The 25346-nt window shown below is 35.6% G+C and overlaps 1 protein-coding gene and 1 long non-coding RNA gene across 2 annotated transcripts; one reads left to right on the top strand and one right to left on the bottom strand.

Annotated features, from left to right (window-relative positions):
- Positions 1 to 4821: 4821 nt before the first annotated feature.
- On the bottom strand, positions 4822 to 18399 carry RAD51AP2 (RAD51 associated protein 2). The gene is made up of 4 exons (XM_087882367.1): positions 17418 to 18399; positions 12162 to 15480; positions 10783 to 10878; positions 4822 to 6686 (listed from the first exon to the last, which is right to left on the bottom strand). The coding sequence occupies exons 2-4, from the start codon at positions 14896 to 14898 to the stop codon at positions 6568 to 6570; spliced, it is 2952 nt and encodes a 983-aa protein (XP_087738493.1). The 5' UTR covers positions 14899 to 15480; positions 17418 to 18399; the 3' UTR covers positions 4822 to 6567.
- Positions 18400 to 20092: 1693 nt separating this feature from the next.
- LOC148116756 (uncharacterized) lies at positions 20093 to 25120 on the top strand. Its single transcript, XR_015731302.1, has 2 exons — positions 20093 to 20701; positions 22095 to 25120. It is a non-coding gene; the product is annotated as an uncharacterized LOC148116756 (long non-coding RNA).
- Positions 25121 to 25346: the final 226 nt, after the last annotated feature.

Raw genomic sequence — 25346 nt, 5'->3', positions numbered from 1 at the left:
CATGTTGAATTTGCACTAAAATCTCTGACCAAACCTGGAAAATAAATGGAAATGAAAGCATGTTCTAGTAAATCCTTTATCTCTTGTTATGGGAAGACATTTGAATAAACAACATGTAGAGAATATTTTAGTAAATAATACCAGCAAAATATGACCAGTGCAACATTGTTCGTGGAAGTCATTTTTCTCCATTACAGTGCATTTTAAGTGATACAACGGGGTCGTGCATTTCCAAATCAAATATCAGCTCTGCCAATCACTATTCTGATTACTATTAATCCAAACGTAACAATATAAACACATGGCTGAAGAAAGCAATAATGGATATAAAACCTATGATATTCCTGCTTAATGGAACGTATAATTGGTGTTTTTAAAAAACTCCTAAATAAACCCAATAAACATGAGCTTGTTAGTCAATATTATAAAACGCTTCTATACATTGTTTTGTACATTTCCAAGAAATCTCTGAAAAGAAAAATAGAATACTGTACCAGGGATAATTTGCTATGCAAAAATCTCCTGTCATTATGCTCCTTATTTTGTCAGATTATTTTTAGGATTTCCTTCCTAGTATGTAAATTTTACAAGCCAGGGGGCAACATATGGTTTAATTTTAATATGAATAAAGTATTTTTTGTTTGAGATGACAAATCAGGAAAGTTAATATATCTCTGGGGTTTATAAAAACACTTACTTTACATAATTGAATTATTCATAACATTTTGAAAATTCTGTTTAATCATTTGCATATGTGATGGGACATAAGCATCTTGTGTTATTGTAAATATTCTTAGGCATATTCATACAAAATTGTATACATAAATATGAAATACAATTACCTTTAAAACAGTATTTAAAATCAAGTGTTTTAAAATATAAGCATTATTACCTTTAATTTATGTTGATATGAGTGTTATAGGTCAAGTATATCCTTCCATATGAAACTAAGATCTTCAGGTATGCATTTTTTGTACATAAGAAGGCAAGCCAAAATGTACTCTAAAATCAAAGTTACAACAAGGTTTCTCTACCCCTTATCATAATATTCTATATTTAGCTTTAGAAGTTTTAGATTACCTCAGTCTTCTGACTGTGGGTAGTGCACAAGAATTTCAACGATCTTAACTTCTAAACAATCACATAAATAAAAAGAACTGGAATAACCAAAACCAAATCACTTGTTACCCTAACATTTTAACAATACACTATGATGTTGCACATTTGTTGGCTCTATCAAAACTAAAATCAATCAAACAATTATAAAGCATAAAAGTGACAGCTTGGAGATTTATTTTGGATTTGACCAAAGTTCTGTTTCTATCTTATTGGAGCTAGGAAGCAAAAAGGAAGAGAGGGAAAAAATGTGATTTGCTTTTGTTTTAAAGAAAAAGCAGTTTTAACAGAATGGAGAGAATAAGGCCCTGTGAACTGTAGAATATCATTGCCATGTTCCAAATCTCAAATAGCCTCTGTAGGTGGGTGTTTAAAAAGCTATCATGTTGATTGACCTGACTTGGAGAAAAAAAATCATTTAAAATTAACCTTCGAATGGCTTCACTTTATTTTACTAAACAATGTGTGATAGTTGAATCTGCAAGGCCCAAAACATATATGGCTGAGTTGTATTAAGCCTGAAATGTTGAATCACCTGACTCCACCATTCCCAGGAAACATAAAAAAAACTCAGTTTTAGCTATAGGGAGTGCAGTATTAGCAGGGATATCAACTATAGATAATGTTCCATTTCAAGGTTGGTTTAAGGCATCTTTATTATCCAAGTTATAATCACTCTGGGGTGAAAACCTTGTTCTCATGAGGCAGCTCCTCATTGGGAGATAAACTAAGAGGTAGCAGCTTCTAGTACAGGGGTGTCAAACTCATGTCATCACGTCGTCATCATGTGACGCATCGGGACTTTTTTCCCCTCCGCTAAACCAGGCGTGGGCATGGCCAGAGCGTGACGCATCCGGCCTGCAGACTGAGCATTTGACAGCCCTGTTCTAGTAGATTGAAAAAGAATGGCAAGCACCATGAAGCATATGATATGTGTGAGTAAAAGTGTAGTTCTATAGTACAGATAGTAAAAGTGCTTTGGCAATTTGGGCTAAGAAAATGAAACAGCTGAGTGCTTTAGACTAATCCAAAATGATTTTTTTTTGTTGATTTCAGAATAATGTCACATTACATTTCTAGCTTCAGTAGGAAGCAAACGAATCCCATTACATGGTCATCTCAAATTTGATGCCACAAAAATGAATCAATGTAAGAAAATGAATACTTCAAAATGCCGATACTAGATCTATGCTCTTTTCCATGCTGGTGTGTGAAGGATTATTGATCAATTTACTGCATCTGTACCAAAATAGTTATTGAACATTTATTATTCCAGAATGGAAACAGCCAGAACAATGCATTTGCACACAAATGGAGCCCTCCCCTTAAACAATTTTTTGACTACAGGTAGTCTTTGTTTAACTACCACAACTGGGATTGGCGTGTCCTTTGCTAAGCAATATAGTAATTAAGCAAGACATCACATGATAGCAATGGACTTACCTAATTTCCACTGTATTCATTAAATGAATTAGCCCAATTCATTAAGTGAGACATCACATGACTACAACTTGCAATTTTACTAGTCGCTTCTCTGGTGACTCTACTTGTCTGAAGCTAACTATCAAGTGTGCAAATGGTGATAATGTGATTGCAGGATGCTGTGATGGTTGTAAACACCTCTCAGTTACAATGCACCCAAATCTCAATCATGTACTTCAGGACCCTGCAACAGTGGCAAGTGCAAAGACCAGTCCTAAAATTACTTTTCCAGGACTATCATAACTTCAGTCTCTAAACTGGGTGTTTTTAAAGCAAGAACTACCTGTAATTCCCATTATGTTCTTACTTTAATCAAAAATGACTAATATATTCAGTATAAACATCTGATGTTTCTACTCACAAAGTGGAAATCATATAATGACATCACAATGGCAATATTATTTAGCCTTCCAAAATAACCTTTATCTGATATTTTGTTTCCTTTATTTAATAATAATTCTTGAGTCTTCAGTTTTTCCCTATAAAAGTTAACTCATTTCTCCGCCTCTGAATCTGTTTGTCTGAATCCTTCTTAAAAGTGTGGTGCCGAGTTGGGCAAAATATTCAAAAATTCTGACCAAAGCAGAATAAAGTGGAACTATTACTTTCTATGAACTGGAAACTATGGTCAGACCATCACTTCTTAGTCTATTCAATACTCTAGAATGCAATTCAGCTGGCTCTGGAGAGTGAAACCTTTTCAGAACGAAAGATTGATTCTGATCTTTGCCATTTCCTAGAATACATACTTCTTTGTTGAAATCTGAATCTAAAAAAACCTATTCTTTTCTTTGCATTTTGCTTCTTGATTGAGAAGATGCTATACCAATTCTTATCTTTTCCTTTAACATATCAAAAAGCAGCTTTTTTTTAACTGTATATAGAATATTGTACTTCACCAATCTGTATTCATTTGAACAGTTGCCAGGCAAACTGTCCATATTCTTCTTTGATGACATGAACTACTTTCAAACTTCTTTATGCATCTTCAGTTATTTGATTTCTAATTCTTCATTAAGCTTTTTGTGTAGCTTAATCAGCTGGCCTCCATATGGAATTGTTTGTAATTGTCCCTATGTATCTTCTTATTTAAGAATTCCCAATATCCTGTGTACCTTTCCCTACAAGTGGCTCATGGCTTGGAATGAGTACTGTTGATCTAGGAAAAATCTGGTTCAATTTTATCTTCAGCCCTGAGGGAGTTCTTGTTGGAAAAATTGGAGGAAGAAATACTGCATACAGTACTTACCTTGCGTTCTTGGAGAAAAGCTAGGATATACAGTATATCTAACAAGTAAGTCTGGTTATCACTGCTGTGAGTTCATTAAAAGGCATGTTTAAAAAGTATGTTGACTGTACTCAGATTCAGTTTTATTTAACATCAATAACCCTCGCATCTTTTTTTTCCCACTTTTTTTCTCACGTGCATAGTCACGTCCCTTATTATTCCTACTTCACTCTTCAACTAAGTCTTTCCCGTTGGCTCATATCAAATCGAGGATAGCAGCTCAATTTGATATGAGCTGCTACTTCTCCATTGTCTTAGGAAGAAAGTTATCAGCAAGACAGTTTGGGAATTCCTGAAAGGAACATGTTTGCTAAAGTTTTTTTCTCATTAGAAATGGGAGAAAAAAGGCATTCTCCACAAGTCTCTATGTTATGTGCCCTTCTCTTATTGATACCCTAAATCTATACTCAAAGTTTCTGTCAAAAGATTTAATGGGGAAACATGAGCTACAATATGAATGCTATGCACAGGGATTTTAGGGACAGTTTTATTCTTCTGCTTCAAAAAGAATGTTGTTATGGTAATTCTATTCAGATTGAAAAGAACCGTACTGCCAAGGTCCAGTAATTCAAAAATAGCCTACTATCACATTTGTCTAATGCAGCTGGTGTGATTTATTTATTTATTTAGTCCAATTTATATGCCGCCTTTCTCCGGAGACTCAGGGCAGTGATATTGCCTAATCCAATTTTCTAACTAACATTGGTCATGTGTGATTATATGGGAAGCATATAATTTTAAGCATCTATTAATAAAATGCTTCTTTTTAGGAGGCAAGATGAAGAGAACTGTTTTTTTAAAAAAATACTTATTTAACTTTCACTTTCATAATAAACAACTCTATTTAGTGACCTCATTTTCAGAGGTGAGGCAATCTGTCTGAATAAAATGAATACATTTCAAAAATTTTAAACACTAGACTCACAACAAATATCTATAATGAATACTGACAACTTTATTTCGGTATATAGTTTCATCCAATATCAAATTAATGTAATAACTAATTCAAATCTTACAAAAGTTATTTTAGAACACTAACATTTTTATGTTGAATGATTGTAATTCAGAAATCACATGAACATCTTACAGAGTTTAATGCAGGCATTTATTTAACTCATAAGTTTTCTATTAACTACATGTTTTGATTGGGTTATAATTATTAAGTTTCTATAGTTAAAGGAAAAACCTGAAGCAAGCCAAATAAAGTTTATTTCTTTCAACTAAATGTGTATTGTTTAACTCTCAGTAAGTTTTAATAAGAGTTACTTCAGAACATACAGATAAATAATTTTAACTAAACAACTATTTCTCTCATTCATACTAAATATATATTTTTTTATTTAGGTCCAGCTGAATTTTTTTTATTTTAGATCATAGAACTAATTTTACAGATCTGATTCATGGGATTATTAATAAAAAAAAGTTGAATATTTTGGAGACAATTCTAGGTAGAAAGAAGATATTTACTAAGTTTATGGAATTTGCCACAGCTGAAAGGGTAAAAAGAATGAAATATTATGGAAATGTTGACATGAGGTTTTTTTAAATTTGTTGCCTCTGACAAATTTTATTTAATAATTTAAATAAAATGAACCACACAACTAAACATTTGGTCCTTAATATAGGCATTGAGGCATTGAAACTATGCTGTTAACATTTTGTTCCATTGCCTTCTTTGTCATACATCATTAACCCCAAAGTAAATAATAAAAAATTACAATAAAGCACAAAACTAACAAAGTTGAAGATAGAAATGTTTTAATTCTTATAAAATAAGAGAATGGTTGAAAAATATAGCTAAAATGAAATCTTGCTTTCAGTTAATAAATGCCAGAATAAGATTTCATCCAACCTGAAGAGCTTTATCAATTAGCTCTAATAATTTAGAAATATACATACATAGAACTTTATTAGCAATACATTAACATTAACTCAAGTTTGGCAGAGAAACATTTCGAAAATTACATAAACAACTTATCAGAGGAAGTGAGTATAATGGATAAAAACCATCCATGTCTAAGACTTTGGACTTAGAGCATGATAGAATATGTTAGATGGCCTAGGACACTATTTCATAAATAGTTAGTCATCCATTAACTTTGATAGAAGTTCAGAAGAAAGAGGTGGAGAATGAATACACACTTCTTTCTCTCTTCTCAGCAATGTGTTAGCTCTGTGTATCCTAGGTACTGCTACATGGATCATTTTATGAACCCTTGTACAAGAGACTAAATATTTAACAGAAATATCCATGGAGGAAAAACCATTTTAATCTTAAGAATATTATAAAAAAAGTACCATTAAATAAATATGGCTCAGAAGATTCCATAATGCTTTCAAATGAATGTACAACTTGACTATTGGTAGGTATTTATTAAACTGCTATACGATATGACACCACATCTATTTTATACTTTGATATGGTACTTTAATAAATGAAAATAACTTAAGCGTATTTATGTATCTCAGATTTCTATGCATTTCAGTTTTATAACATGACAGTATTATATGTATATTTCATAGAATACTTTTACCAGCAGTTAATTTTAAAATCACAGTAAATTTATAGACTAGTGGTTTATATATTACAATAATAATGAAATATTTTAATTATGAATGTGATAACTAATTTAAACATTTAATGAAAAATAATATTTGCTTAATATGCTGTTAATAGTGAACTATTTTAAATATGGATGAAGCTGCTTGAGTTTAGCTTTCCTTGACAATCCAACTCTTAAAGGACCGCAACATGTTTTAAGAGGCTGTATCCTTATAATTCCACTGAGTAAACAGTTTCCTATATTTTAAAAAAAACAACATCTTGAAACCATATCCTGTGTGTATTTTCATTATCTCTTATCAAACAAGTTTGACAGTGATCTTGTAAAACCCAAAATAAATTTCTAGAATGACAACCATAACAAAGGAAATATTGATGTTTCAACTCTTATACATAAAACAAGAGAAGTAACTATTCTCATTCCCAGTCAAGCACAGTAATAACTGTTTTTCAGATAAATTATTTAGAACATGGAGGGACATATAGGAATGCCTTCCTTTACAAAAAAATGACATTTTATCTTTTAGAAACAGTAAAAATGAGCACTATAGAATTCGCTTTCTCTGTTTTGGTGTGATCTAATTGTCTCATAATATGTTCAATTCTAAGTGACTGTGGACAACTCCTTGTAGTTTTATTGATAAAATGCAAATGAGTACAGGTAGTCCTCGACTTACAGTTCATTTAATGACAGTTCGAAGTTACAATGGCACTGAAAAAAGTGAGTTACGGTTGTTTTTTACACAATCATTTCATCATCCCCAGGGTCATGTGATCAAAATTCAGGCGCTTGGCAACTGACTCATATTTATGATGGTTGCAGTAACCCAGGGTCATGTGATCACCTTTTGTAACCTTCTGAGAAGCAAAGTCAATGGGGAAGCCAGATTCACTTAACAACCATGTGACTAACTTAACTGCATTGATTCACTTAACTGTGGCAAGAAAGATTGTAAAAGGTAGCAAAATTCAATTAACATCTCACTTAGCAACAGAAATTTTGGGCTCAATTGTGGTCATAAGTCAAGAACACTTTTCCTCTTCTAGGCTGACGTTTGGATTTCTTAATTACTCCCATTCAATTGCTTCCCAGGTCCAACTCTGCTTATGTTTTCAAAGGAATTGGAGATAATCAAGGTAATAAAATGAGACAGTATGTTTTTCCCACACCTAGGAGAAAATTTTCTATTTTTCCTGTTATCAAGCCACAAAGATTCAGCTATTTTTCATCCACTGAAAAAGCTACAGCTGAGACTGGTTGTCATCATGGTTAAGTGCTATGTGTATTAAAAATATTTTGTTATCAGCTATATGCCTTTGCTCAGATTTAATAGCATACAGAATGCTATTTCCTTAGTGACAGGGTTTTTTTAATCTAAATTTTAGCTAATGGTATGATTAGCTATGCCTCAGCAGTTGCTTTTGATCTTAAAACTAACATTAAAGAAGGGTAATTTTACCTTTAGGGAAAAAAATAGATGGTTATGTCAGGCCACATTAAAGTATGCTAGGGAGCAGGTTAGAGCTATATATAGTATGTCAGACACTATTCCCTATATATTGTTATATTTTATTATCAGATTTGGCTCAACTATCAATCCAGCTGGTTCCACGACATAAAAAGGAGAGAGGAGATTATTTGTATATAAATTAGGAAAAATATCCTGGTTGCACTGGACTGAAATTGTAACTATCGGTGCAACTAAGGTAAAGGAGAAGTAGAATTTTAAAATGTTTTTCCTTGTTTTCCATGAAATTTATATCTCAAGTTGTTTTTACACTTCGACAAAATTTATCCAGCCCCACTCGAAACAAGTTTAAGGGAATGATTAGAAATAGAAGTATGGAAGGTAAAAATTATCTAGAAAAAAGCTTAAATGTTTTCCTGGCTTGCCAATGCCACAGGCTACTTTACAAGAAATAATACTGAATGAAAATTATATATTGTATGTGATCAGTTTTTTTGCTTTGCTACAAAGGTAACAAACAAAATGAATGAATGAACAAAATGAATGAAAGTCTTTTTCATCCTGCATTTTCCCCCTGTCCTCTGCATATGATCTGGAGGGTCTTTCTATCCCCAGGAGCTCTGTGGATATGTTATCAATGGTTTTCTTTTTCAGAGTTTTTAAAAACTGAATTATGTCAAATAATGAACATGTAATTACTAAAAGTATAAACTTTTATTGACATTTGGAAGAGAACAAATGAAAGTATGTGTGATAAAGTAGGCTAAATTTTTTATTTATAACACACAGATGAAACAATGGAAAAATATGTGGTTGAAAGTATTGAAATTTATACTACATCATTATCTTGATTTCTTTTCTTTTTCTCACGTTATATTACTTGTATTAGATTTTGTCTTCCTTTTAAAAATATCTTATATATAGATGCATAGAGAAGGAGTTCTAGTGAGAGATGGAAGCTGTTGGTTACAACTAAGTCTAGTGATTACACTAGCATAAACTTGAGGAGCAAAGAAACTATGGAAAAAAGTATTCTAGAACACGTAAGTATATGTAATAAAATTTAGCTATCAAAATTATGCTTCAGGTGGGCAATTATATTAATTTCAATTTTCCTCCAACTTCATTTTTGTAAATTTATTTTTCATTTGATTCACAGAATATGGTACACCTAGCTACTTTGATTACTCTGAAGAAAATAAAATATAAACATTTTAGTTTTGTTAGTGGGCTGAATGAGAAATCACCAGAAAACCTCAGGATTATAGACAATATAATCTGTCATCCCAGCTACATAAAAGATCACAGACTTCCTAAGAAAATTGAACTCCATGGAGAGGAGAATTTATTGATTTTTCTTTTCTTTCGGCAGCCAGCCAGGGTGTCTCCTACATGTTAAGTGTTAAATTTAATTGAACACTATTTTTTGTTGTAGTAGTAGTTGTAGCTGTTAGGGTTGAATGTATGTTTCTGTTTTGTTTCATTTTGTTTATTAGTTTTACTGTTTTATATTTTATTTTTATAAGACAATAAATTTCTAAAAAAATAATGAACTCCATGGGCAATCTCCCGAGCAAGAATATTTCAACTATTATAGCAGTCGAGACCTGTATCAACATTCCCCTCCCAAAAAAATGTGGACTTCAAGCAAACAAGAACATAAATACTAATCCCAAATGGCACACTTTGTTACTAGACTGTAACTTTGTACTCTTTGCCATAATATGTACCTGCAAATCAGTGGCAAAGCCATGGGTATACAAATGGCTCCTCAATATACTAACATCTTCATCAATGACCTAGAACAAAGCTCTCAAAGGCTCTCCTTTACTTGGGTTTCACTGATGGCATTTTCATAATCTGAATGCATCAAAATTAATCCCTCTTCAAATTCCATCATGAATTCAACATCTTCTAACCCCCAACAACCACAGCCTAGACCAGTGTTGGTGAACCTTTTGGGCACCAAGTGCCATAGCGGGGTGGGGGTGGGGGCACGCATGTGCATGTGCCGGAAACCAGAAGGGCAGCTGCCCTGGGCACATATGTGCGCCGGGAAGATGATCTTCCGGTTTCCGGCATGCACATACACACCAGCCACCTGGTCTTCCAGTTTCTGGTGCGCATGTGCGCTTGAAGACCATCTGGCCGGTGCACATGCACACACCAGAAACCAGAAGATCATCTTCCCAGCGTACGCATGTGCATGGCATGAAAACCAGCATGCCTGCACACCGGAACCCGGAAAAGCAAAGGGCGATGGCTTGCATGGTCAGAGAGATGGCTCTGCGTGCCTCTTCCAGTACGAATGCTGTAGGTTCACCATCACGGGCCTAGACCTATCTATACAACATATCCTTTGATATCATTGTAAAACTACAGAACAGTTTAAATTATATATCAGTCCAGCCATTCTTTGTATCTGATGAAGTGAGCTTGACTCATAAAAGTTTATGCCTTTTAATATAATTAATCAATCTACCTAAATCCCTGAATTTTTGTTGCCATAGACTAACATGGCTCTTCTCATACAATCCCACAAGGTTACAGCAAACCATTCATGTAGTTTTAAAAAAGAAAACTAAATAGGACAGTATATGAAGTGTCACAAGATTTGAACTTGATTCAAGAGTGTTTTTACCATCTTTTAGACATTGGTATTTTTAGTTTTAGTAAAATGCTGTTTGAGTTAAAATGATATTCATATTAAAGTGTTTGAATTCAAAGCTCAGAATCCAACAAATCAACCATGAATTCACATAAATTAAAAAAAAAAATTACTGCATAAATTAAATTTAAATTTAAATATAAATATATAAAAGTGAAAACCTTTAAATGCTAAATTATTATAAGGCATAATTTACCTCTTTCTGATGTTAAATTACAGCTTCCTTCTTTCATGAATGTTTGAGATACGAACGCAGGTTTCCAAGAGAAAGGTTGTTTACGATGAGCACATTCTTAAATTAGAAAATCAAATTCACAATAAGCATTATAGTTATTAATACATCAATTTTAACTTTACTATATACTATACGCTAGGTCTACAATGTAGCAACTATGTAGTAAAATATTTCCTCACTTGATAAATATATAATATAGACTTCATACATTATATACTCAATACGTTTAATCTAAAATATAGTAAGTACACTAAAAAAAAAACCTGATGCTTTATTACATCTTTTCCACTATAAGTGTTGATGTATTAGCTCTTACCAAACCTGATCACATACTACAAATTAATGTGCCAAGCATGACTTATACTAATGGTTTGCACTCCCCCCGCACTTACGACGACAAGAAGTTCTCATTCGGGAGTATAGTAAGATCCTGTTAAATTCCTCTCTACCCATACATGGATACATTCCTGATCTCTTAAGATGCCGATTAAAGTCAAGAAATCCACCAATCTTGACAGTGCGTAAGTTGATGGCCGATCATCAGAACACCACACAAAAGTGGATGGAGGCGTGGAATAGCTGTTCCCCCCAAGATGTCTCCGAGCATATCAGTCCTAGTAGTATACCTCCAGGATTTAGCCTACCCCGACACATATGGGTGACATATAATAGAATTAGAACAACTCATGGAGTGTGTGCTGACTCCCTGTATAAATGGGGAAAGACACCTTCAGCACAATGTGATTGTGGGGCCCCTCGACAGACTATCCAGCATATAGTGAGGGAATGCCCTAACAGAAGGTATCCAGGAGATTCTAGGGACTTCCTCTGCATAACAACGGCAGCTACTGACTGGATCTCCAAACTCGACATTAAACTTTGAAATGTTATTTCTGTTTTCCTTTTAGGTTTTCTTACTGTTTTTTTATTGTTTTAATTGTTTTTAACTTGTAAAAATGAAGTGTTTTAATACTGTGTGTGACCAACCATATGCTAAATAAATAAATGCACTGGGTCCCCTTTTTTCTTTTTCTGCCAATGTGATCTAACAGCACCATGCAGCTAAATGCAGCTGCAATTTAATATTTAGAATGCTTCCAGTATAGTGTTGTTTTGTGGAAAACGTTACTATCATCATTCAATATCCCAATGTTTCTGTTACTAATCAAGAATAGCACCCATTGTCAATCCAAAATTAAAGCTACTACTACCAATGTCTTCACATATATTTTAACAATTATTTAGATTTGAAAGAGACTGTGCATCTTTTTTATAGTGCAAACCTAGTACTATTACATAAAATCATCTGACTTGCATATATTTGGAAATAATTTACTTACTTTCAGAAGATGAACAGAACAATTCTTCACCTGATAGATTTGAACTGTGGGGTATCTCCTGCTCTCCAAATTGTATGTTCTGCTTAAATAAACTATTTTTGTAGCTATTTTGCTTTATCCCAGAAGTGCAACTCATAGTAATATCAGTTGTGGAAATGACTGGATTAATATTTCTGTTAACTTGATCTGGTATGTTGTCAGAACAATTTAGTACATGAGATTCTTTCTCAAGAATATTTACTTCTGTTTGTGACAGGCTATTTTCATTTTCCTTACTAATTTCATTGAACATATGAAGCTCTTCCAATACTAACTTAAATTGATCTCTTCTGTTAGTTTCTGAAGAAAAATGCCCTTCTCTTGAATCTTCAAAACCTTTTTGTTTTGTGGAACATGAGGCTGTTAATTTGTCCACAGAATTAACAGACTTTGCACATTCCTCTTTGAAATCTAGCTCACATAAATTCTGAGACTGATTTCTTTTGTTTACATAGTTCTTCTCAGCAATGGCACATTTTGTCTTATTTACATCCTCAGCAGTTTGGTTTATACATAGTATTTCTGACATAATTGTGCCACTGAACAAAATATTGTAACTACCCAAAAAGTTCTTATTTTCCATTGCATTAGTTTTGGGTGCCTTAAAAACATTTGAAATCCATGTAGTTTGATATTGGTATTGTAAAACACTCTTAATTTTTTCAAATCCAAAGCACCTTTTTCCATACAGGGAAGTTTTACTCTGCTTTGTTTCTACACTGATCGCCATATTTTGGGTTAGACAAAGTTTATGAAACATGTCGGGAGTAAAATATTGATTAACATGTAAGGAATGTTTAAAAAGTCTTTTGGAAATTGGGAAAAATTTACCATTAATTTTGTGTTTTAGCCATTGCCTGTCTTTGAAATATTGGTATGTCTTACTTTTTCTTTCTTGTTTTAAAAGACAACTATCATTTGCACATAACTTGAGTGGCGCACAAATATAAGTTAACGTTTCAGAATGATTTCTAGTGAATCCTTTGTCAGCAGTTATGCATCGTTTGCTATATTTTTCATCAGTAATTATTACCTCTCCCAGGACTGAAATGTGTTCTATTTCCTCTGAATAAGAACTGAGGGAAATTTTTGTATATGTATCAAGATGAGATTTTCTATCAACAAAATCACATGAATTATTTTGGTTATGTTTATGATTATTATATTGTGTTTTATTCATTCTTTCTTTACTATCTGTTTCTATATATTTTGGGACATATTTGTTATTTGTACAATTAATACTATTTCTAAATATTCTTTTTTCCCATTTGTTATGTGCTCTTAAAACAAAATAAGAATGTTTAAATTTTTTAGAAGAAAAACCACTGGTTTGATTGCTTTTTCTATATTTGTTTTGAATAAATGGTTCCACTGTAACTATTTCAAGTTTAAAATCTTTAGCTTTTGACTTTTTAAGTATGATTGGAATTAAAATCAGATAATTTAATAATCTAAAACTATCTGCCAAATTATAGATTGTTTCAGGAATATACAGGAATTGTTTCAGGAATATTCTTTCCCATAAAATAATATTGCATTTTTTACTTTGGATATTTTGATTATTAGAAAGTATTATTTGGCTTGTTTGTTTTTTTCCATAGCAAAGCATTGAAAATATATCATCTTCCCTAATATCTGTAGGACATAAGAGCCATTCTTTTGTGTCTTCTTCATTAGATTTTTCTGTTTGTTGTTGATTAATTTGACTTATGTACTGGAGTACTGGAATACCATTTTCTGTTACAGTACTATAACGATATGTTCCTTTACTTTGTAAAAACAGCTCAAAAGCAATACCTTTTGTTAATTTAAGATTTATTCCACATTTTTTTGAATAAAGTGTATATGTGTGCCGAAATATTTTGTTTCTTCTGAAATTCTTCTTTCCAGAAAATCTTTTTTGTTTTTTGTAGGATAGAATATCACTGTTCTTATATAAAATATTGTTATACTCATAGTTCAAAGATTCAAAGTCTGACTTTTTTCCATTCATAAAATACTTAAATGGCAAACAGAACTTTAAGACTTCATCATCACTATTTTCATCACTTCTAACTGGTTTTGAAATAAGATGTTGTTCTTCTGACCGTAACATTTTACACACACGACAACAACCTGGGTCCTTTTCTTTATTTTGAAATTCTGGCACATCTCCAAATAAAGATTCTATTCTTGCAATAAACTTTTCTGCCAAGATAATATAAAAAATTATACCTCTTGGCCATTCATTTGTCTTTGACATATTAGCAGTCTTTGTTGCTGTTTCACTTTCTTTTGCATATGAGACCAAAGATTCAAGTTTTATGAAATCTGAATTATTTTTCTTTAACTTGCAACTACCATTCCTGGTACAACTATTAGGATGCCATTTTTCAATGTAAGGAATATTTTCTAACAATCTGGATTGTAAATTGGCATTCATATACATCTTGAAATTTGCATGTTGTCTTATATTGGTTTTTAAATTTGTACTGCTTTTCTCTCGTAACTCCAAATTATGCTGACTAAAATTCCATAATATTTTAGGAAAACAGAGAAATTTGTTTGCTGATTTTTTATCTTCACTGCATTTTTCAAATAACTGCTGCTGCCCCTTCTCAAAGATCACTTGATTGCTATCAATTTTAAATTTCTTTGGATATGGTTCTTCTGTTTCTTCTGGTGTAGCTAAAACTGTTTTTAAACTAGAGTCTTCCATGATGTATTGTCAAAAATAATATGTGGAAGTTCTGTTCTGGAATGTTAAAAACTGACACAAGAAATTAGTGCATTAGCATTCTAAATGAATCTGTATTTTCCTACCAGAATTTAATGTCATCTTTCAAAGGTATGTTTTGGGTGCCTTTCTTTGCTGAACTACAGTGAGTGGCTATCTGAGAACAGGTCTCTTTAATGAGACCTGCCCTACTTCTGAATGTCCTCACCAGAGAGGTGCAACTACAAATCAGAACGCATCAATAAATCCCAGGTCTCTTGCTACTTTACAACTTCACTTGATTATTCAGTTTAACTAGGCAGTAGACTCTCTGCTCGGTTCAGTTAAATTAGAGTCAGTATTGTAGACTAGAATGCAAATCATATACAACAGTAATCATCCACAGCCAGATAAAATGACAATTATGCCCTCAGGGGTTTAAGAGCTAGCTTCTTTCTTACTCCTTTCCAGATTAATGAGTGCTTGGTACAACGCTTGGCAACCTTGAAGTCAAGTGGTTATTGAATGGCTGTTCTGATCTGGAACTTCATTCACTCCTAGGTTTATAGTACTTTCCTTTTGGTACTAGGTAAAAACATAAATAACAAAGTAAAATGTAATGTACATTAACAATGTGCATATTATATAATGATGGACTTCTATTTTCTCTTTTAAACAATTAAGTTTAAGATCTAAATCTTAAGATTTTTATTAAAAATCTTATTAAGATTTGGATGTATTAAAATTTGTTATTAAGCAATAATTATATTAATATAAATTGTCAAATTGTATACTATTGGACTAGTTTCTGAATCATCATCAAGTAAACTATACACTTTAGAAAATAACAATAGTTTAGTACTGTAGATGTAATATTATTATAATCAAGAAATTCTCTATATAGTTAGGCTTTTTATCCTAATCAGTAAAATATACCTACTAATACATATGATTAGGATTGGATTGATATCAAATTCAAATCAAAATGCTCTCATTCATGTCTTTAATTACATCCAAAAAAATTTTTTTATCCAAAATGACCTTACATTCATTTTATTATTAGAGTTTGATTGTACTTTTTTTAAGGGTCATCTCAAGGCAGCAAACATATCAAATACTCCTGCCTCCTATTTTCCACAAAACCACCACCCTATGAGATGGGTTGGGCTGAGAAAAAGTAACTTGCCCAAAGTCACCCAAATTGTTTCATGCCTAAGGGAGGCCTAGAATTTACCATCTTCTGGTTTCTAGGCCAGCACCTTAACTCTTACACCTAAGTTTAATTAAATGAATTTTTATGTCATATACAAAGGGCAAATTTTTAATACTTTCTCTTTATCACATTACAGTGAAAGAATTAACTTACAAAGTTAAAGTACTACAAATAAAAACAGAAAATAATTTGAAAACTTAGAAGTTTCTACTTTTTACAAAATGTTTGACAATTTTTTTCTTGCCGTTTTAGAAACTAGAAACCAATGAAAAAAATGTGAAGACATTCCAAATACATAAAGTATTTCATTTATGGTTATTATAAACAAATTCTCTGTATATAAACATTTGTGCAAGCAAGGCTGCACAGAGAGCATCAACTAGACAAAGGACATACTGTAGATCCAAATGTCTCTGATAAATCATGGAGTTATTTACAACATAACACTCTTTTTTTCAAACCAGAGATCCTGTATCATGATCAGGTAGAGAAAGCTTTTCAAATTATTCAGTCTTCTGCCTGAAGGTACTTCCAACACTTAAAAATTGTTCACGTTAGAAATTCAGGCTTAAGACATTTATTTTATCTAGTGACATGCTGTGTTCCTCAAAACAGTGTCATTATATATCCATAGACTGGTGCTGAGATCTCAAGACTTAATGCAGTTGCTTGAGTGGTAGGCCCAATTTAAAAAAAAAACACCCAGGCCCTAGGAATAGTTGTGATTAGCTACCATTTTAAATCTTAACAGCCCAACAACCATCACAAAACAAACATATCTGGATGTTTAATCCTAGGTTGTTTAGTGCCAGATACACAAGGAAAATTCCAATTCATTTTCAAGGCCCTCAAATCTGGAACCAGTCCCAGAGGATCTGATACTCTAATACAGTGTTTCTTAACTTCAGCAACTTTTAAGTTGTGTGGACATCAACTCCAGTTGAAATCCCCACATATTGAAATTGATAAAGTTAAGTGACACCGCCTTAATATTCTTTATCAACACATATCAAGAGATAAAAAGGCTGTTTCCAGGTGTTTTTGTTTTGGGTGTTTTATAGAGCAACGTTCATTTCCTTTAGATCTAAAAAAGGTCTCTAAACTTTTGGAATTCTCCAAGTTCCTGACTTGGATTCTATTTTTGAATTATAAAAGGGTGAAAACTGTTTTTGACCTGTAAAAAGATGGAGATCCTTAAAATTGCTGGGAGGCTAAACTCCACAAGAGAATCATGAAATTCCAATGAGAAAAAAAAGTAATAAAAGATGGACTGGAAGGATAACCCTCGAGCCAAAAAGAAAAAGCTTACCACTAGAACATGCTTAAAATGTCAAGGACATCTTTCCTATACGAGTTGTTGTTCTGATAGCTTGGCACTAAAAAGGAGCCATTATCCTGCTCCGTAAACTGTTCAGGGTCTGTTGTGTTGCTGTATTTTAATGCTGTGCAATATTCACCAGAATCATTCCCAGGACATTTCTGTAAAAATGGAAGTTACGGGTAACCTGAGCCAACCTTTCAGGTTATTTTATTATCTGTCCTATGTGGAAATACTGAAGAGGCTATTTCTTCCAGAAAAGGAGACAGGCTCAGCTTGGCTTCCTTTTACCATTTCCCAGTCTATGTCTAATAAAAGAAGTCCTCACTAGGGGACTGCCTAATAGAGTGACCATTAGCAGATTAAAAAACTAACTTTGTGATTAATCCACATGTTTACAACCTTCACAGATCTGTAAAGCAAAAGGAAAGCTGAAGCAAGATCATAAACACAAAGTTGCAGTTTCACTTCACAACCACTTCAGTTAAAAAATGAGTTGCTAGTCTCAATTATGGTCACTAAACGAGGACTACCTATATGCAAAAGGACCAGCTGGCTGCTCAAGCATGAAAAGAAAGCTTGTTAGCTACTGCTCTCCTTTTTCAATATTGCTATTCTCTCTCTGTGGGACTCAGAGAGCAAACTCACCACATTGCTGAGGTAATTGTGCTGAGGTAAAAAAAAAAAAAAAAACAGCAGTAAGGAAGAGTCTCTTGGGAGCTATTAGGGAAATTGTTTAAACCAGTTTCACAGATTCCTGGCCACTCTTGGCTGCTAGATGAGTAACCCAATTCAGAACCTGGTCAGCCAGCTGCCTTTCCAGGTTATGCCATTTTTTCTTCCTAATCAGAATACAGAATAACAGAGTTAGAAGAGATTTTGGAGATCTTCTAATCCATTCCCCTGCTCAAGCAGGAGACCCTACACTATTCCAGACAAATGGCTATCCAATCTCTTCTTTAAAAAAAAAAAAGCCTCCAGTGATGGAGCACCCACAATTTCTGGAGGCAAACCAATTAAAAAAGAGGGATCACTCAATATTATTTTTTTTTATTACATTAATACGCCACCCATCTCCCTATCAAGCCACTCGGAGCAGCTTCCAACATCATAAAACAGCAATTTTAAACCAACCAACCAACCAACCAACCAACCAAATGTTTAAAAAAATACCTTTCAAAACAAGGAGCATTAAAAGTTACAATATTAAAATTAGGGTTGGCAAAGCCGGCGTTCCATTCACTGGGGGACAGCATAGTAAACACAAGCCATCCTAAAAGTCCATTCAGAACAGCACCCATCGGCTTCTCAAATCTAATAATAATAATAATTCATTTGATTCTTATGAAAATACCTATGATAGGATGATAGAATTTTTTTATTGGCCAAGTGTGATTGGACACACAAGGAATGTGTCTTGGTGCATATGCTCTTAGTGTACATAAAAGAAAAGATAGTTCATCAAGAATCATAAACTACAACACTCAATGATACACTCAAGGTACAAATAGCAATCAGGAAATAATATCAATATAAATCATAAGGATACAAGCAACAATATTACAGTCATACAGTCATAAGTGGAAGATGAGAGGTGAGAACGATGAGAATGATTATGTGACTATGATTATCAGACGACAAAAAAGTATAAATTCAATCCTCCTGAGCTCCACAACCCGAGAGAATTTGACACCCTGCTAATGCCCAAGCTGTATGGCAAAACACATACAATGGAAAAGTTCTATGTTTTTCTCCACTAAAGGCAGACCCTCCTTTCCTTCCTCTGCCACACAACACCCACAGCTTCTCTCTGATCTTTTTAATCACAGGCTACCTATGCGTAAATTTAAGTAGGGAAGTAGAAACGGGCGTGAGGATCCCGTTTCCATCTCCCTTCAGCGCTACATACAGATAGATCAACAAGAAATATTTGGCAGCAGAGTTAGCCTGCCCAGAAAAAATGGGAAAAAAGGGAAATTTCTTTTTAATCGAGACCTTCTCCAGTATAGAAACAGTACTCAATAACCTCAACCTTCCCCAAGGTGGCGCCTTGCGGGTGGTTGTCGGTCTTCAAATTATAATTTTTAATAATCCGGCCATCGCCTTCTTCATTCAATGCACGAAAGGGACGCGCCCTTCTGCCTACCGAGGAAAGGAATCATGCTGAAGCAAAATTCCGACCCGGGCAATACTGGGGGTAAAGGGGGAGGAATTTTTGCTAGAAAAGGGGCTTTTTTGTTAAATAAAACTACATTGCACGTGAAGATCATTCTTTCCAAATGAGGGGAAAAAAACAACCAGTCACAAGAACAAATTTCTTGTTTTTGCATAGACATTTACCCCGACCTATAATCGGGGCTAAGGCAAAGGATCCCGAACTAGGACCCTGGTTTGCATGGGTGGGTCAGGGTCGGATTTCAACCTTGGAGAGGGGAAAACGGAGAAGCTTCGTCCAGGCAAGGGAGAGAGACACTTGCAGGGTCTCTTCTCGGTGAGATCCACCAGCAGGCGTCGTCCCGGCAGGGATCGTTTTGACTGGGCGGCAATTGGCCTGCAGCAGCTCCTTTGGACAAATCCCGTCTCTGCAAAAGCGCGGAGCAAAAGGAGCTGCTGAAGACTGCAATCCTGCAAAGCGACGCTGACCTCGAAGGGCTCCAGTGGGCTTTACTTCTGAGTAGATCCGTTTAGCGACAGGCGAAAGACGCTGATTCCCATCTTTTCTCGCCGAGTGTGGAGCAAAAGAAGAGACTTCCTTTGCCTTGGAAGGGCTGTTTGATTTTGATAGGTTTCCTTCCAAGAAGGTGTAGAGAACGTTGCAGTGGATTTATGTATAGTATTTATAAGCGTCGCAGTCTTCGATTACATTTGCCTGCCCGCGAATGTATTTTGTATATTTACACTAAAGTAGTCGACATGTGTGCTTGTTTTCTTTAAAAAAAAGGGGGCAGTTTGCTTTTTTTTTTTTTCTGCCTGAAATAGAAAACTCTTTCAGGCAGAAAAAAGCAAACTGCCTATTTGGGGTGTCGGGGTGAAAAATGGCAAGCGATCTATTCGTGTATACACTTTCTTCCCCGTACGCCTCATTGTGCATCAGTGGGATTTATTTCTGAGAAATGCACAAGATTAGGTTGACTGAAGAATTGGATTATTTAATCATGATTTAATACGTTAGCTCGATTGAATCTGAAAGAGGAGATAATCACAGAGTCCACTCCATGAACAACTGCTGTTTTGCAGGTGTTTGAGGCAAAAAAAGGGGGAGATGGGTCTCTAAGGTACTATTACTTTTTTTATTCTGCAAGGGGGGATGGAATCACTAACTGTTTGAAGATACGTTTGTAATTGAAAAAGCATTAATGAAAGATAATGAAAGATTGGAGAGTATCATTTAATCCAAATCTATAGTTATTGTACACTTAACCAGGCTTTTCTACAAACGAAGGGGCTAAAATAAATGGCCTGGAAAACTGGTATTGTGCAATGTTTTGAACGATCGTGAAAGCCCCTCCCCACTTAAATTACAGCTGGTATTTAATACAAATAACTCACTTATTTCATAGGTATTTACTCCCAAGTAGATGTATAGAGGACTGCAGGCTTAAGATTGTGTGAAAAACTAGTGGATTGTTTATTTAAAATATTTTTAAGATTATCCTTCAGTTGTTTCCTGAGTGAGATAGAACTGTAAATTCCAATATCTCCCAGTAGGAAAGAAACAGGAGTTTACAATCCCATACTGCTTGATAACAAAACATGCTATTAAATATGCTCGAGACATGTAGTTTCCAATTAAATATGTTTTTCATGAAAATTGTAATGATACTAGTTATATCTTCCTGCTGCTAATAATCTTCTGTTCCTTCACAGTCATCTTTTTAGAGTCCTCTCCATTCTCTCTTCCAAGGTGCCTCAGTCCAACTGTGTTTTCATACATAATATCAGTATATTTGCAAACATAATACTATTGAAGAGAAATCATTAAATCAGCATGGTGAGAATCCTTGAATACTGTACACAGCCCATTTAGGAACTGGTCGGTCTGCACCAGTGGTGAAATCCAAATTTTTTTACTACCAGTTCTGTGGGCGTGGGTTGGTGGGCGTGGCAGGGGAAGGATACTGCAAAATCTCTATTCCAGGGGAAGGATACTGCAAAATCTCCATTCCCTCCCCACTCCAGGAGAATGTTACTGCAAAATCCCAATTTCTCCCGACTCCTGGGGGAAGGGTATTGCAAAATCTCCATTCCCAACCCACTCTGGGGCTAGCCAGAGGTGGTATTTGCCAGTTCTCCAATCTACTCAAAATTTCCATTACCAGTTCTTCGAACTGCTCAAAATTTCCGCTACTGGTTCTCCTGAACCTGTCAGAACCTGCTGGATTTCACCCTGGTCTGCACAAGGGAGCGATGCTTCATCTGCATGTGCGAGATCAAGGTAGCATGCAAAACCATGCCCACCTCCCAGTCTGGAAAAATTGTTTTTCATGTAACCAGTCCCTGGTGCCCAAAAGGTTGGGAACTGCTACTATAAAGAAAAATTGAAGGAACTGAGATGTTCTCTGAAGAAGATTGAATGGGTGGGTGTGGGGATGAGATATGGTGGCATTCTTAAAATACCTGAAAAACATCATACAGAAAGTCACAATTTGCTCTTTCCTTTATCTGCAGGTGTGAAGAAATGGGGTCAAGTTCTTCTGGAATGTTAAAAGAAAATTCCTGACAGAGCAACAATGATTTGAGAGAGAGAAAAAATATTTGGAGACGGGTGAATTATATCCAGTCACTTCACGGATTGACTACTGCAATGCTGTCTACATGGGGCTGCCCTTGAGGACCACTCAGAGGCTTCAGCTGGTGCAGAATGCAGCCGCGCGGGTTGTGATGGGAGAATCCCGATACTCCCATGTTACACCCCTCCTGCGCGGTTTGCATTGGCTACCGGTTGCCCTCCGGGTGAGATTCAAGGTGCTGGTGTTGACCTATAAAGCCCTACATGGCTTAGGACCAGGATATTTGGCAGACCACCTACAGCCAGCAACAACATCCCATCGCCCGGTTCGCGCCCATAGAGAGGGCCTACTCAGGGTGCCGTCGGCTAGACAGTGGCGGCTGGCGGCCCCCAGGGGTAGAGCCTTCTTGGTTGGGGCGCCCACCCTCTGGAATCAATTCCCCTTGGAGCTCCAACTAGCGCCTGACCTTCGCACCTTCCGCCGGGAATTAAAAACTTGGCTTTTCAAATCCCTTGACCTGGTCTGATGACGGGGTTTTAAGGGTTTTAATGGGTTAATTTTAAATTTTTTAGATTTTAGTCTTTATTTTTATTGTGACTTGTGTTTTATTGTTGTGAGCCGCCCTGAGTCCATTGTGAGATAGGGCGGCATATAAGCCGAATAAAATAAATAAATAAATAAATTTTGTTGAATGTGTTAAAGTAAAAAGTAAATAGCCTTCTGGGGTATTTTAATTTAGGTTCTTATATTGAGCATGCATTTATGGCCTTAGTAATCCCTTCTAAATTATGATTAACCATTGTTGCATTGCTTTGTTAGTCCAATTGTTTGAATTAAGCAGATACTTAATATAGTGTGTGTGTGTGTATGTATAGATAGATAGATAGATAGATAGATAGATAGATAGATAGATAGATAGATAGATAGATAGATAGATCTAATTCTTTGACATTGGAAAACATTCCAATACTATTATATGTCTATACTTAAAGATCAGAATCGTGCAAGCAGTGGTACTCATGTGACACTATGGAAGCAAAAATTGGCAAAGCAGTTTAGTAAGAGTAGTGACACTTTTGAAAATTGATGTTGGGGAAGATTCCTAGAAATACAATGGATAGCCAAGAAAACAAGCAAGTTGTTCATCAAATAAATCCAGAGTTCTCACTCAAGGCACAATAACCTGGCTCAAATTATCAGACATATTATGCAAAGAGCTACCTTCCTAGAGAAGGCACGAATGCTGGAAAGGTAGGAAAAAAGAAGAGGTTAATGGACTTAGTTACAATGACAATGGGTATGAAGTTGAAGAAAATGAGGAACCACGGTTGGGGACAGGTAGTCATGAAGGAGATCTAGATGATGACTGATGTATATGACCTTTCTTTACTCTCCCATTTCCAAACTACAGGTAGTCCTTGATTTATGATCACAATAGAGCCTAAAATTTCTGTTGTTAAGTGAGACATTTATTAAGTGAGTTTTTTCCCATTTAACGACCTTTCTTGTTAAGTGAATTACTGCAGTTATTAAGTTAGTAACCCAGTTGTTAAGTGAATCTAGCTTCTCCATTGATTCTGCTTGTCAAAAGATGGGGGGTAGGGGGAAGGGGAAGGGGGCTTCTAGGAGGAGAAGCCCAGCTGGCTTTCCTTTTGGCCTGGGGTGGGGGGAAGAGCCAATAAAAATCCAATTTCCCCCAATAAATGGGGAAAATAAAGGACCAGCGGTCTAGAGTCCAAAAAGGGGCATGGGCTTTGTTCATCGGTGGATCGGAGGGGAAATCAGTGGAAATCTGGGCAGGAGGCTATTTAGAGAGGGATCTGCCTTGGTCTCTTCTTCCCTCCCCCTTAGATTCCCCCTCCCAGCTTTCTTCCCTAGCCTCGTTTTAAGGGGAGGGGAAAGTAAGTAGGACAACAATAGCTAAAAGGCTGCGAGGGGGGTTAGGGTTAGGTTTTATTAAAGATGGGTTCCAAGAACCCAGGGAAAGTGGAATAAAAATAGGTGTGTGTGTGTGTGTAAATAACAGCCTGGGATAGTTTCAGGCACAAACAACAGCTGCTGTTATTTTTGCTGAGAGCTTTTAAGCTACACAGCATTCTTTAATAAATATTAACAATAACGAACCATAATATACAGCAGCGATCACCAACCAGTAGTCCTTGGACCACTGGTGGTCTGTGAGAAAATTTTGGTGGTCCACAGAAAAATTATTTGCATTTTTTTATATTGCACTAAATCAGGGATCCTCAAACTATGGCCCCTGGAAGAGGTGCAATGAATGTTTGTGTTGCTGCAGAGAGTCTCCCCCTTCGAGGTCTTTTTGTATGGGTCAGAGGGGCGCAGAAATTCTGACTTGGGGTCTGCTTCAGCCTTCTGGTGTGGGGCTTTGGGTGAAGGCTGGAGGGAAGTGTTGCTGGTGGCAAGGAGCGCCTTGTTCCAGTGGGACTGCCTCATGGCCTGGAACTGGCTGACCATCTCAGTCCGCTGAGCCTTCAGGCGCCTGTACCTGGCCTTGCACTCCTGCAGGTCTTCCCTCGGCTTGGAAAGCCTATGCTCATAGTCCTCAGTGAGGTGCTTCTGCTGAGGCTGCTTCTCAGTCAGATCCAATTTGAACTGAGCTATTTTGCCAACTCTTTCTTGTGGTGGCTGCTTAGCTCCAACAACTGCTTCCTGTTGGGGCCCTAAGGAACCCAGGTGGGGAGGCAAGGAGTGGCTGGGAGGGGAGGGGTGAGTAGAGGCTGGCGAGGCACCACATGAGTGACATCGAGTTGGCCATACCCACCAAGTCACATGACCACCTAGCCACACCCACCCGGACGGTCATTAGGCAGATCATATTAGCGGTCCGCAGGATTTAAAATTATGAATTTAGTGGTCCCTGAGATCCGAAAGGTTGGTGACCCCTGATATACAGGATTAAAGGAAGGAACTTGAAATCAGAGGAGAGAGGAAGGAAGGAAGGAAGGAAGGAAGGAAGGAAGGGTGAAATCAGAGGGGGAAGGGAAGGGAAGGGAAGGGAAGGGAAAAGAACGAAGGAAGGAATAAGGATATGGTGGCCCTCCAGAGGCTACTGCACTACACTCTCATCATTCCTGAGTTGTGCTGTTAAAGAAATCCAGTGCCACTAGGGAAAAGTCAAGTTGTGAAAGAGTGATTGAAATTCCTCACAGAACCTCGTTATTCAGGTTAA

Source organism: Pantherophis guttatus, chromosome 1 (assembly GCF_059756535.1).
Source record: "Pantherophis guttatus breed Tessera chromosome 1, ASM5975653v1, whole genome shotgun sequence".
NCBI lineage: Eukaryota > Metazoa > Chordata > Lepidosauria > Squamata > Colubridae > Pantherophis > Pantherophis guttatus.
This window is presented reverse-complemented; position numbering and strand designations above follow the sequence as displayed.